Source organism: Macaca fascicularis, chromosome 3, assembly GCF_037993035.2.
Source record: "Macaca fascicularis isolate 582-1 chromosome 3, T2T-MFA8v1.1".
NCBI lineage: Eukaryota > Metazoa > Chordata > Mammalia > Primates > Cercopithecidae > Macaca > Macaca fascicularis.
In genome coordinates, this window is record NC_088377.1 from 180,725,617 (window position 1) to 180,738,187 (window position 12,571).

Sequence of the window (12,571 nt, forward strand, 5' to 3'; positions counted from 1 at the left end):
TATAAAGATTTTTTGTGTGGGCACACCTGTGACACTTCAGACCCAGGTGACCCAATGTGGCCTAAGATGGAGAGAGGTCTCTTCTCCCTCTCTCTAATTAAAACCAGTCTGTGACAACTGAAGCTTCAAATAGCTTTGCAGGCAGGGACATGGGTTCAGAAAGAGCCACAGCCAGAAGTGAGTAGTAATGGTGGACAAGACCAACAGATGGAGTAGTTTACTAGCACGTACGAGGACTTTGGTCAGTCCCAGAAAGCAAACAGAAGACAGGAGTGGGACTAAGGTCCAGCAATCAAGCTTCAAGCCAACTGATTCACTCTCATTTCAGCATTTGATATTACCGTGAGCTTATTATCTCTCCAGGACCACTAGAGCCTGGACACTCTAGTTAATACAAAATAATTACATATACCTCCTAATAGAAGCTCGTATAAAGCCTGAGTTATGATTCTACTAGTGCGTCTCTATCCCGGCACTAACCTTTTCCATATTTGGTTTCATGAGTTTCATGCAGGGTCCAGTCAAAATTATTCGCACAGATAGATTCCACATAGGCACGACTTGTCGCGTAAAATAGGAGGCTTCCTTCTTCCTTCATCTGTGATTTCTTCCTAATATAGGAAACGTGAGACTTAACACTGAGACATCCCCTTCCCACTCCAGTTCATAACATTAATCCCAGCTAAAGTCTAATCATCTAAAAATCTCATTCCATCTGCTTTCACAGTGGAGCTACTAACTTTAAGGCAGCAGCTGTACAATAATAAATTTATGAAAACTTTCAAAAGATAGACACATGAAATCATTGAATTGTAAAACAGTAAGGCTGAGAGAGAGAAGCCGGAGTTGATACAATGAAAGAAAAAGACTACAGCCTGAAGGAACTGTTGACTATTAAAATAAATCAGTGAATATAAATCTCAAAGGACGGATGTTAACTAATCCTTTCCGGTTTTATGCAAAGAAACATGATAACGTGGCCACCAACCGTGTAAATTTATCCAGGAGCTCTAGGTTCTCGATCTTCTTTATCTTTTCAATCTTGAAATTCTTCATGGAAGCTTTAAAATGCTCACTTACTTTGACATATTCCGGATGTAGATGATGGATCTCTGATAACTAATAAAGTTTAAAAATATATAAATGTGAAATAGGTAACATTTAAAGCATGATACATCCACATATGTGCCCCTCTATGCCATCAAGTATTGTTACCAGGGTTCTTTCTAACAGCAGATAGGATGAGCTGGCTCAGGGTTCCCACATCTGCCAATTCATTCCCGTCATTAACCAGACAGGCAGCGGGCCTGTCTGTCCAGGCCAACTGAAAGCTAGCAAAGCACTATGCCTAAGGGAAAAGGGAAGTCCCCAGCAGTATGATTTAGTCCAGTAACCTCTTCCCAATGCGGGGCAAGAGGAATTGAGGTGCCATGCAGTCCAAGTAGACCAGCCTGCACAACAGCTGAAGCCAGCATGGGGAGGCTAAGCTATCTAGGAAAAGTTGTGTTCCAACTAGGTTAAGTGACAAAGTGAGGCACAGTTTGTTGGACTCCCATAGAAACTTGTTAATTGTAACTAACGGACAAGTCACTTTTACTCCGTGAGTTCTAGTTTTCTCGTCCATAAAATAGATGTTAATATTCATCTCATATGACTGTTGTGACGATCTGCCCAAATGAGACTGTGTGTGGCTGAACTCTGGAAACAGTGAGGTGCCCTATGGCACTTAGGTGATCTCTGGGAAAGAGAACCATTAGATGTCTGCCTTCCAACCTTGATCTAAGAGTGTTTTGTTGTTGTTGTTGTTGTTGTTGTTGTTGTTGTTCGTTTTTTGGAGACGGAGTCTCGCTCTGTCACCCAGGCCGGAGCTCAGCGGGCAGGATTGCAGTGGCGTGATCTCAGTTCACTGCAACCTCTGCCTCCCGGGTACAGGCGATTCTCCTGTCTCAGCCTCCCAAGTAGCCGGGACTATAGGCACACGCCGCCATGCCCAGTCAATTTTTTTGCATTTTCGGTAGAGACGGGATTTCACCGTGTTGCCCAGGCTGGTTTCGAACTCCTGAGCTCAGGCATTCCACCTGCCTCGGCCTCCCAAAATGCTAGGATTACAGGTGTGAGCCACTGCACCCGGCCGATCTAAGAGTTTTGCAGGAGCAATTCATTCATCCAGACAAACACATACACTTGTAGCAAAGTACTTTTTCTAACTTTTAATGTATTCATCCACCAAACATGTAAAAACCAAGTACCTTGTATTTATTTGAGGATAGGAAGCAAAGGTCCTCCTGAGGAAGAAAGGTCGCAGTTAAAGACACTGACGAGGTCTGTGCTGGCTGACGGCTACAAATAAAGAGAAAGAAATCACTTAACTCTCTGCTCCACAGGTCCAAGTGACCTTTTCTCTTAACTTCCAGCCACTAGGCCAAGGATGCCTAGAGAAATACACAATATTTATTTCTGTATTTTTGTCTGGACTATATCCTCGCATATTCCTGGTATAGATGTACCAGTAATCATGTCTTTTAAAAATGCTGCAACTATTCATAATCGGTCAATTAAATGCCATTTTCCTATTGATTTAAAATGTAAAAACATCTTTTTCATATTTCGGCTCAACTTTCAAAGGTCCTAACGTGTTAGCATTAAGCAAATGTGTCTTACAGCTTCTTGGTCAAAGGATAAACAATTAAATACATTAGGAATTTAGAGGAAAGAATTCTGCCTTTCCAGTATGAACTATATTTCAGGGTAACCATACCTGAGAAATAATTCTTTTTTTTTTTTCTATTCCATAGAACCTAAAGCTACCAGAAAAATTCTTCTTTATAGATGAATCGCACTAATAGCTGCAAAAGAGTTGATAGAATTAGAAAACCACCATTTGGCAATACCTAATGACATCATGGTTCTAAACAATCATTATCATTAGCTACTAAAACCATTAAGTGAAAGATTAGATGAATAGTATAGTGGAATGATCAGACTGGAATGTCCTGAACCTACTCTGTGATCTCCATCACTAAAAATAGGACAATCAGACACTATATATCTCTTCAGAAGATGGGACAGGATCACTGGTACAAAGCCATCAATTGTATAGTATACTTGACTCAAAACTGAACCTAAATCTAATCAGTTCTCTAAATCTAATGGTCAATTTATAGAAATTACACATCATATGACCCCACAAGGAAACAATTTGCTAATTTGTTTTGAGACAGAGTTTCACTCTGTCACCCAGGCTGAAGTCCAGTGGTGTGATCATGGCTTACTATATCCTCAGCCTCCTGGGCCCAAGTGATCCTCCCACCTCAGCCTCCCAAAGTGCTAGGATTCTAAGCGTGAGCCAGCATGCCAGGTCAATTTGCTATATTTTGAATTTGGAAAATTCTATAGGTCAAATCACCTAGTTGTTGTTTTTATTGTTGTTTTGTTTGTTTGTTTGTCGGTTTTTTGAGACAGAGTCTCACTCTGTTGCCCAGGCAGTCGTGCAAACACAGCTCAACCTCCTGAGCTCAAGCGATCCTCCCACATCAACCTCTTGAGTAGCTGGGACCACAAGTGTGTACCACCACACTTGTCTAACTTTTTAAAAAGTTTTTGTAGAGATGGGGTCTCACCATGTTGCCCAAGAGGGTTTTGAACTCCTGGGCTGAAGCAATCCTTCTGCCTCGGCCTCCCAAAGTGCTGGGATTATAGGCATGAGCCACCACACTAGGCCTAACTAGTTTCTTAAAAAATGAAATTGCATGAAAAAAGTAGAGGAGGGGAAACTGTAGCAGACTAAAAGATGTTTATGACACAAATCAACCAAATGCAATGTACAGACCCTGCTTAGATACTGATTGCAACACATCAACTCTAAATAGTCATTGTTTAAGACAATTGGAAAACATAAAACGTGAACTGGGTATTAGATGATATTAAGGAATTATCATTAACTTTGTTACATAGGTTAATGATATTGTATAATGTTTTTTAAAACCTCTTACCTGTTAGGAACACACCTAATACATATACAGGGAAATGATAACATGTATTGGATTTACATTAAAATATTCCAGCAAAAGAAAAAAAGTTAGGCCAGGTGTGGTGGCTCATGCCTATAATCCCAGCACTTTGGGAGGCTGAAGCAGGAGGATTGCTTGAGATCTGAAGTTCAAGACCAGCCTGAGCAACATGGTGGGACTCCCCCACTCATCTCTAGAAACATTTTTAAAAAATTATCCAAGTGTGGTGGTGCATGGCTGTAGTCCCAGCTACTCGGGAGGCTAAGGCATGAAGATCACTTGAATCCGGGTGGTTGAGGCTGCAGTGAGCCACGATGGCACCACTGCACTCTAACCCGCGTGCAGAGTTCCATTCTTTCTCAAAGAAAAAAAATGTTGAGAGGTGACGGTAGTAACAATATTGTTACTACTACCACAAATCTGTTACAAAGATAGTAAAATATTGACAGTGTTTAAGTTAGATGACAGGTACACAGGGGTTTGTCATCAATTCTTTGTACTTTATGTTTGAAATTTTCCATGATCAAAACAATTATATTTTTAAAAATAAATGCTTGAAGGAAAAAACTCTTTCAAGAAGAAGACAACTCATTAGAATGACAAAGATTGGCCCCAATTTATCTCTATTTTAAGGTCAGGTTTCCATTCTGGATTTGTATAACGCGGGATAGATTGCATGAATATGTTGTAAACTCTCATGAACAGTGACGTGTGCTATAGTTCACTTCTATATCCCACTGTAGTCCAGGATAGTACGCCAGCCCTTATTCTATCCTACAGCAAGTGTGTCTCCTTGGGCTGGTGAGAGCAGGATTAAAGTTGGTTCTCTGCATGACCCACTCCCTCCAACCCTCCCTCACTAACATGTTTTTCTCAATTTTTTTTTATTCATGTGGCTATTTATTATCACTATGTGCCATGCATTATACAACATATTCCAAGACAGCCTGGGCAACATGGAGAAACCATGTCTCTATTTAAAAATACAAAAATTAGCCAGGTGCAGTGGTGTGCACCCATAGTCCTAGTTACTTGGGTGGCTGCAGTGGGAGGATCACCTGAGTCCGAGAGGTTGAGGCTGCAGTGAGCTGTGATTGCCTCACTGCACCCCAGCAACCTAACCCCCCAACCGAAAAAAAAAACAAAACCACCAAAATATTTCGAGAGCTCTGAGGAGCTGATAATTGAGATTGGTGGGCAGGGAGGGAGAAGGGAAGAGGAAGGAAGGTTGTGCTAGAGACATTTACACGAGTAACTGTATTACAAGGTAGAAGTGGGTAAGTACTATAAGGGAATCTCGAGTGTTCCTGGAGGGCACAGGAGAATTGGAGGAGAGTCACAAGGAATGTTATAGTATGGGAAGGTGGCATTCCAGCTAAATCATGAGGGATGCTGTATTCATCTGAATGATGGGAAGGAGTATTTCTGGAAAGGGGAAGAGCAAATGGAGAAGCATGAAGCAACTCTGACATATGGAAGTTCTCGAGATTGACAGTGGCTGACTACAGGAGCTCTCTGGAAATGCCACAAACCAGTTTTTTCCCCTAGAAATATACGTGCACAGAAAGAACCATCCAGCTTGGAGTCAAGGTCTTCTATACTTTCCATAGTTCCTACTGTCCAGAAGGGCCATAAAGCATGGTCTCACTAGTTGAGACTAATTGGGAATATCTGAATTGTTAAAAAATCAACATTACCGGAACTTAAAAAAAAAAAAAATAGGCAGCTTTGTTGCTTTAAGGAAAGACAGTTCCAACACACTATTGTGAAGACATCCTGCCAGAACCATTGTAACAAATGGAAAGCAGCTCTGATGATCTCATTCATTGGCTGAATGTGAACAGCCCTTCCCCATCCTCCTACTCTGCCTTTTCTTCCCCCATCTAACATTTGTCAGGAACTGAAACAGTTATTGCCTCATCCACCAGAATGTAAGCTCCAGTAAGGGCATGAGCTTCACTCCTCTCTTCCCGAAACCCTGAAATATTCTTTTTACTTTATTCATTTGAATATTTAAACTACAGAAAGGGACCAAGCACAGTGGATAATGCCTGTCATCCCAGCACTTTGGGAGGCCAAGGCAGGTGGATCACCTGAGGTCAAGAGTTCGAGACCAGCCTGGCCCTCATGGTGAAACCCCGTCTCTACTAAAAATACAAAAATTAGCTGGGCATACTGGCGGGCGCCTGTGGTCCCAGCTACTCAGGAGGTTTAGGCACGAGAATCACTTCAACCAGGGAGGCAGACGTTGCAGTGAGCTGAGATCGTACCACTGCACTCCAACCTGGGCAACAGAGTGAGACTCTGTCCAAAAAAAAAAAAAAACTTGCTGGAAGGGACTTTAGATAGCTACATCAATCAGATTCTAATTCTTGGGAAATCAACTTGAGAAATTCAGAGAAAATTAGGCAGTTAGTGGCAGAAGATAAGGCTGAAGGGATATGCAGGTTGGAATTATGAATTAGAATTAAGTCAACTTAATTATATATAGTTACTAAGTCTATTAATAGCAGGGGAATAAAAATAATAATAACCAGAAGAGTTTACATTTACTGAACACCTGATGAGTGTTTGGAATGTGTTACCCAAGCAGCCGTGAGGAAGGTATTATTATTATAATTTTTTTTTTTTTTTTTTGGAGATGGAGTCTTGCTTTGTCGCCCAGGCTAGAGTGCAGTGGCACAATCTTGGCTCACTGCAAGCTCCACCTCCTGGGTTCACGCCATTCTCCTGCCTCAGCCTCCCGAGTAGCTGGAACTACAGGCGCCCGCCACCACGCCTGGCTAATTTTTTTGTATTTTTAGTAGAGACAGGGTTTCACCGTGTTAGCCATGATGGTCTTCATCTCCTGACCTCGTGATCCGCCTGCCTCGGCCTCCCAAAGTGCTGGGATTACAGGTGTGAGCCACCGCGCCCGGCCGAGGTAGGTATTGTTATTAAGCCCATTTTACAGACAAGAATATACAGAGTGATTCATTTGTCCAAATCCACACAGCTAATGGGTGGCAGGGTGGAATTTGAACCTAGGTGAGCTAGATCCAGCGTCCAGGCTGTTAACCTGGTCCCAAGAAAGAATCTTTGACTCTAGGCTGCTCCAGTTCAAAAGCAGAATTGGAAGCAGCTCCCCTTCCTGAGGCCCTGATACAGCTCAGTTTCCATTCTTAGATTCTTGCGAGTTGTTTTCCATATGACCTCAGAGTTATTTATCTTTTCAGTAACTTCCCTTTTTCATCAAATAGCTTGAATTCTTACAACCAAAGAACCTAGTTAGAACGCCTTGATTTTATACTTCTCTTGAAGCCTATTTTATATAATCACACATCACCCAGAAAAAAAATATCCAACTCCAAAAATGTTCATGAACAATGTAGAGTTTACTGAGCAGTTCACAAGGAGAGTTACAACGAATCCCCCACAGCAACATTTCCTTTAAAATCCCTTCAATCAACATTATCTGTCTTCGAAGCCTTTGCTCTAACAGCTAGCTCATCCCTTTTTTCTCTCTCTCTCCGCCCCTCATCCTCTATAAATCATGTAGGAAAACAAGACACCCAAAAGGATTCACAGCAAAGCCAGGCATGGTGGCTCACGGCTGTAATCCCAGCACTTTGGGAGACTGAGGTACGAGGATCGCTTGAGCTCAGGAGTTCGAGACCAGCCTGGGCAACAAAGTGAGACCCCATCTCTAAAAAAAAAAAAAAGAATCCACAGCAAAACAAAAACCTAGTACATATGATTATTCCTTAGGCATGCCACATCAATCCAGCTCTTCACAGCTGGAGAAGCTAAAGCCCAGAGTATTTAAGAGACTTGCTCAGACTTCCCTTTCAGAAAGAAAATTCATTTTCTGATCTAGTATCCTTTCAGTCACACCACGCTGCTTAACAAGCATCTTACTCATAGAGAATGCAAATGGAAACTGCAGAGTAATGCAAGCAGGAACTTTTCAGGGAAACAGGCTCCAGATTCACGAGTGACTTGGTGAGCCCAGGGCATGACCATCTCAAGCATCTGTCAGCAAACAGCTGCTTCAGAACACTTACTCTGGCCCTCTCTTCATCTGCTGCACATCCCACTGAGACACAAATTTTGGTCTTCTGATGACATCCTTTTGAGTTTTGGAAGCTTTGTTTGTCTGAATCATCCCTTTGGACAGAAAAAAATAAATAAAATAATCAAGATCAGTTCTAGAAAATGACTTCTTGTTATTTTGCAGAGGCTATTTACACAGCAAATATTCGAGACTGACCCGTTTGTATACGAATAGAGAAAATCCTTTGGGATGAGAATTGCTTGCAGTAAAAGACTTGTATCCTTCACTGCCATTAGTAGAAGGCTCAGAAAGCAAAGGAGTGAATGAATATTCAGGAATTAATCTAATCTTTAATCCAAGTTGCATGGTAAAAGAGGAGAGATGGGGCAGCCAAATAACAAGACGCCATCCTTGCAAGCTTCCCTGCACCAGACATCAGTGATTGCGGGTTGGAATCTGGTAGCTGTCTTGAAGGGTTCTCTTCTACATCAAGTGTGAAATATCATTTTCAATTCATGCTGTAAACCTCAGTCCAAACTGCAACCAGAGTGATCCCTTCAAAAAGTAAATCATAATACATTGCTAGTGAGAGTGTAAAATGAAACCACCACGTTGGAAAACAGTTTGGTGGCTTCTTATACAGTGAAACATGCACTCCTATATGATTTAGCAATCCCATTTCTAGGTGTTTACCCAAGAGAAATGAAAACCTCTATCCACCCAAAGACATGCATATGAATGTTCACAGCAGCATTACTATGATAACCAAAAAGTAGAAATAACCTAAATGTCCATCAGCTGGTAAACAAAGTATGGAATAGCCTTACAATTACTTATTACTTATTACTTATTACTTATTCCTCAGTAATAAAAGAGGAACAACTACTATACATGCAGCAACGCGGATGAGTCTAAAAAACATTATTCACAGTGAAAGAAGTCAGCCACGTGCAACAACATACCTACTGCAAGCATTTATTAATATCAAGTTCTAGAACAGGTAAAACAGGGACAGAAAGCAAATCAGCAATAGCCTGTGAGGTGGATAAAGTGAGGTGTATATGGTGTTGCTGGGGAGACTGATTGCAAAGAGACGTAAGGAAACTTTTGGGATTGATGGAAATGTTCTATATCCTGCTTAGGGTGGTGGTTACATGCATTTGTCAATACTCATCCAACTGCACTCTTAAAATAGGAAACAAACATAAACCACACACACACACACACACACACACACACACACACAAATAGGATCATACCACAACACTGCTCAAAATCTTCCCAGGGCCTCCGCCTAATAAAATATCCAAGTTTCTATCTCTGCTCTCATCTCTTACAGACCATCTACCTGTTCCGCGAAACTTCAAGCTGGTCTGTACCTTCCAGCCTTAGCCTTAGTTCTTCCTTCTCCTGGAGCGCCCTCCTTCCTACAGGCAGAGGCTGCTCTATAAAAGTAAGTGCTGTCCCACTGACTCCTCCATTCTCTGGCTGCTTCCTGGCACTGTTTCATTTTCTCAGCAACTGTTACCACTTTTTGATATGGCCCGACTTGTTTACTTGATCATTGTCTCTCATCACCCTTTTGAATATAGGCTCGAAGAGCAACTTCACCACTGTATCCCAGCACCCACAGCAGTAGCCAGTACACAGCTGGCACTCAGATACTAGCTTAATGCATTACAGAATACAGTGGCAGTCTAGTTAAGAAATAGACAAAGGCGGCTGGGCGCAGTGGCTCACGCCTGTAATCCCAACACTTTGGGAGGTTGAGGCAGGTGGATCAAGAGGTCAGGAGTTCAAGACCATCCTGGCTAACACGGTGAAACCCCATCTCTACTAAAAATACAAAAAATTAACCAGGCGTGGTGGCACACAGCTATAGTCCCAGCTACTTGGGAGGCTGAGGCAGGAGAATCGCTTGAACCTGGGAGGCAGAGGTTGCAGTGAGCCAAGATTGCACCATTGCACTCCACCCTGGCGACAAAGCGAGACACCATCTCAAGAAGAAAAAAAGAAAAAAGAAAAGAAAAAGCCATCTGGAACACTATAAACTGCTCTGAACTGGTTTATATGAACCAATCAAACAGAAGTAGCTGGAAAAATTACTCTAGATTCAGGAACAAAGTCTATTGGCTCTCATCTCTCCACCACCCTTTTAAACCATAAAAACAATACAATACCACCTAAGAATTGTTTGTAATTTAAGTCATTTTTAATTCTACCACCCAATATAATAGATTTTAATTTTTCATTATTATCTTCCAGTCTTGGCCCACATGCATGCATTGCTGCAATCATGCACATTGATTTTTGGTTGTGTTTTTTTAACTTTCCTATTTTAAATATAAACAGAAAATTTCAGAAACATAAATTTGGGGTTCTGGCTGAGCACTATGGCTCATGCCTGTAATCCCAGCATTTTGGGAGGTTGAGGTGGGAGGATCGCTTGAGCTCAGGAGTTTAAGATCAGCCTGGGCAACATAGTGAGACCCCCATCTCTACAAAAAATTTAAAAATTAGCTGGGCATGGTGGCATGCACCTGTACTCCCAGTTAGTTGGGAGGCTGAGGTGAGAGCTTGAGCTGGGGAGGTTGAAGCTGTAGTGAGCCGTGATGGTGCCACTGCACTCTAGCCTGCGTGATGGAGCGGGACCCTGTCTTAAAAAAAAAAAAAAAAAAAAGCGTTCTGCCTTTTTCATTTAACAATACCAAATTTTGCTTTTCCTATCTGGTTTTCATATCTAAATCTTTAACAAGTGCCAAATACGCCACTGAAATTTAATACCCTAGTTTATTTAGTCACCACTGTACTGGTACACACAGACTGGTCCTACTTTTAGTACTGTAGGTACTGGTATTGGTCTAGCATTCTTCAGTCACACCATGCTGCTTAACAAGCACCTTACTTTATGCCTATAGCTTTTTCCCCCCTTCTTCTAGTGAATTATTTCCTAAGAAAGGCTCCTGAGGGAATGAAAAGACAAACATATTAGCAAATTTTAATGTTACTTGACATGTACTGCCAGACTGTTTTTCCAAATACTTGGTATAATGGTCCTTGTAAAAGCTACATCATCTAATGCCCACTAAGTGGTACAGGATCCAACTGCAGGTACCATCTGGGAATTCAGGGACCTAAGAAAGGCTCCTTTACCTCTTCCAAAGCACCTGCAGGTCCCAAAAGGGCAAGTACTTGATCATGTGCAGGGGGTGCCTGATGGGATGGTACCTTCAGAAGGAGGGCAGTTCCTGCCCTGATATCTAACTAAACACAGCAGGTAGATTGGCAGCAGCTCACCAGAAGACCTTTCTACAGTGGCTCCAATAAACATGGTGGAAGGCAAAGTACTTTAATCAATATGATGATGGAACCACTGACCTAGACGATAAAGCCTAAAAGAAACAGCAAGTTTCTAAAACTCTGAAGGTATCCAAAAGCCCAAGGCCTCTACTGTAGTCACCAGCACCTGAAATATTGCCTCTGTCTGGGCATCTGCCCAGCCAGAATCAGAAACAGCATAGCAGAGCTGGAAGTACCCCCAAGACTACTTAGTCTGAGCTCCTGAATTTGCAGTTGAGAGAAGTGCGCCTAGATAGGCCAGGTGCCCCTCCTAGGGGAGCAGAGCAAGTGTTTGTCAGAGCCAGAGCTCTAGAACTCAGGTCTCCTGATGGCCATAGCTTGCACTCCCCCGCCTTGCTAAATCTTGACCTTGACCCTGGCCATAGCAATGCATACCCACTCTGCTCCCACTCCCACGTGTGCACTGCAGGCAGATTTCAATGACACACCACACTGCCAAACACAGAAACTCACCTTGGAAACTCAGCTCATAGTTCCGTGAGCCCGCCTGAAATTGCACAACTCCCCTCGGACAGGATTGATAGAGAGACTCCAGGTATAAAGAGTCGATGTTTGAACTTTTCTGATTGTCTTTCTAATTGGAAAAAATAAAATAAAAGGTAAAGAGTTCAGGGTAGGTTTTTAGGAAATCTCTACTATTACATGATTTCATTTTAGTAATGGGATGTGAACAGGAGTGCATTTTGCTTCCCAAACCAGATTGTAAGAGCTTCCAGCTCAGGGCTATGTCACAAACTTCTGTGGTCTTCTCCATCATAGTACCTAAGAGTCTATCCTGCAGAAACTCACTACACGCTTGGGGGATGCCTGAAAAATGTAGCTTTTTGCAATACTCTTTTACAGCAGCCAAATGTACAGAGCAACTTGCATCCCCTCTTTTGTGATGCTGCATCGGCATCTGCCATCTAACAGAATCTGACACTGACTCTTACATGAAATAGAACATTGCGGGCTATTCTAGCCACGCACAGTTTACAGTTGTCATGAGGGGAAGTAAAGAAAGACCATCTGCTCTTCGTCCAAACTCCAATAGTTGCAGTGTTCAAATATAAATAACCGAACCCTCTCCTCTGTCCTGAACCAGAGTAAGTAAATAAAATTGGCCAAGCCTCCTGCTAGCCAGCTAACTGAAAATGCACTTGGATTTGCCACTAACAGGAGCTATAAT

At 42.2% G+C, this 12,571-nt stretch overlaps 1 protein-coding gene and 1 long non-coding RNA gene across 7 annotated transcripts in view; one reads left to right on the top strand and one right to left on the bottom strand.

Annotated features, from left to right (window-relative positions):
• The window catches only part of LOC141409936 (uncharacterized), a 34,746-nt gene that overhangs the window by 15,962 nt on the left and 6,213 nt on the right, over positions 1 to 12,571 (top strand). The window lies entirely within an intron of this gene.
• The window catches only part of ZC3HAV1 (zinc finger CCCH-type containing, antiviral 1), a 73,606-nt gene that overhangs the window by 9,744 nt on the left and 51,291 nt on the right, over positions 1 to 12,571 (bottom strand). For 3 of the 6 annotated variants that reach the window (XM_005550902.4, XM_015448114.3, XM_065542631.2), the window contains exons 8-12: positions 11,857 to 11,977; positions 8,054 to 8,156; positions 2,250 to 2,340; positions 989 to 1,119; positions 481 to 611 (exon numbers count right to left, since the gene is read on the bottom strand). In XM_005550902.4, coding sequence (XP_005550959.3) covers positions 481 to 611; positions 989 to 1,119; positions 2,250 to 2,340; positions 8,054 to 8,156; positions 11,857 to 11,977 — 577 coding nt within the window. Of the gene's footprint in view, positions 1 to 480; positions 612 to 988; positions 1,120 to 2,249; positions 2,341 to 7,363; positions 8,157 to 8,377; positions 8,599 to 11,856; positions 11,978 to 12,571 lie in introns of those variants that run through there. The other 3 variants (XM_074036082.1, XM_074036081.1, XM_065542632.2) reach the window with 2 other exon arrangements.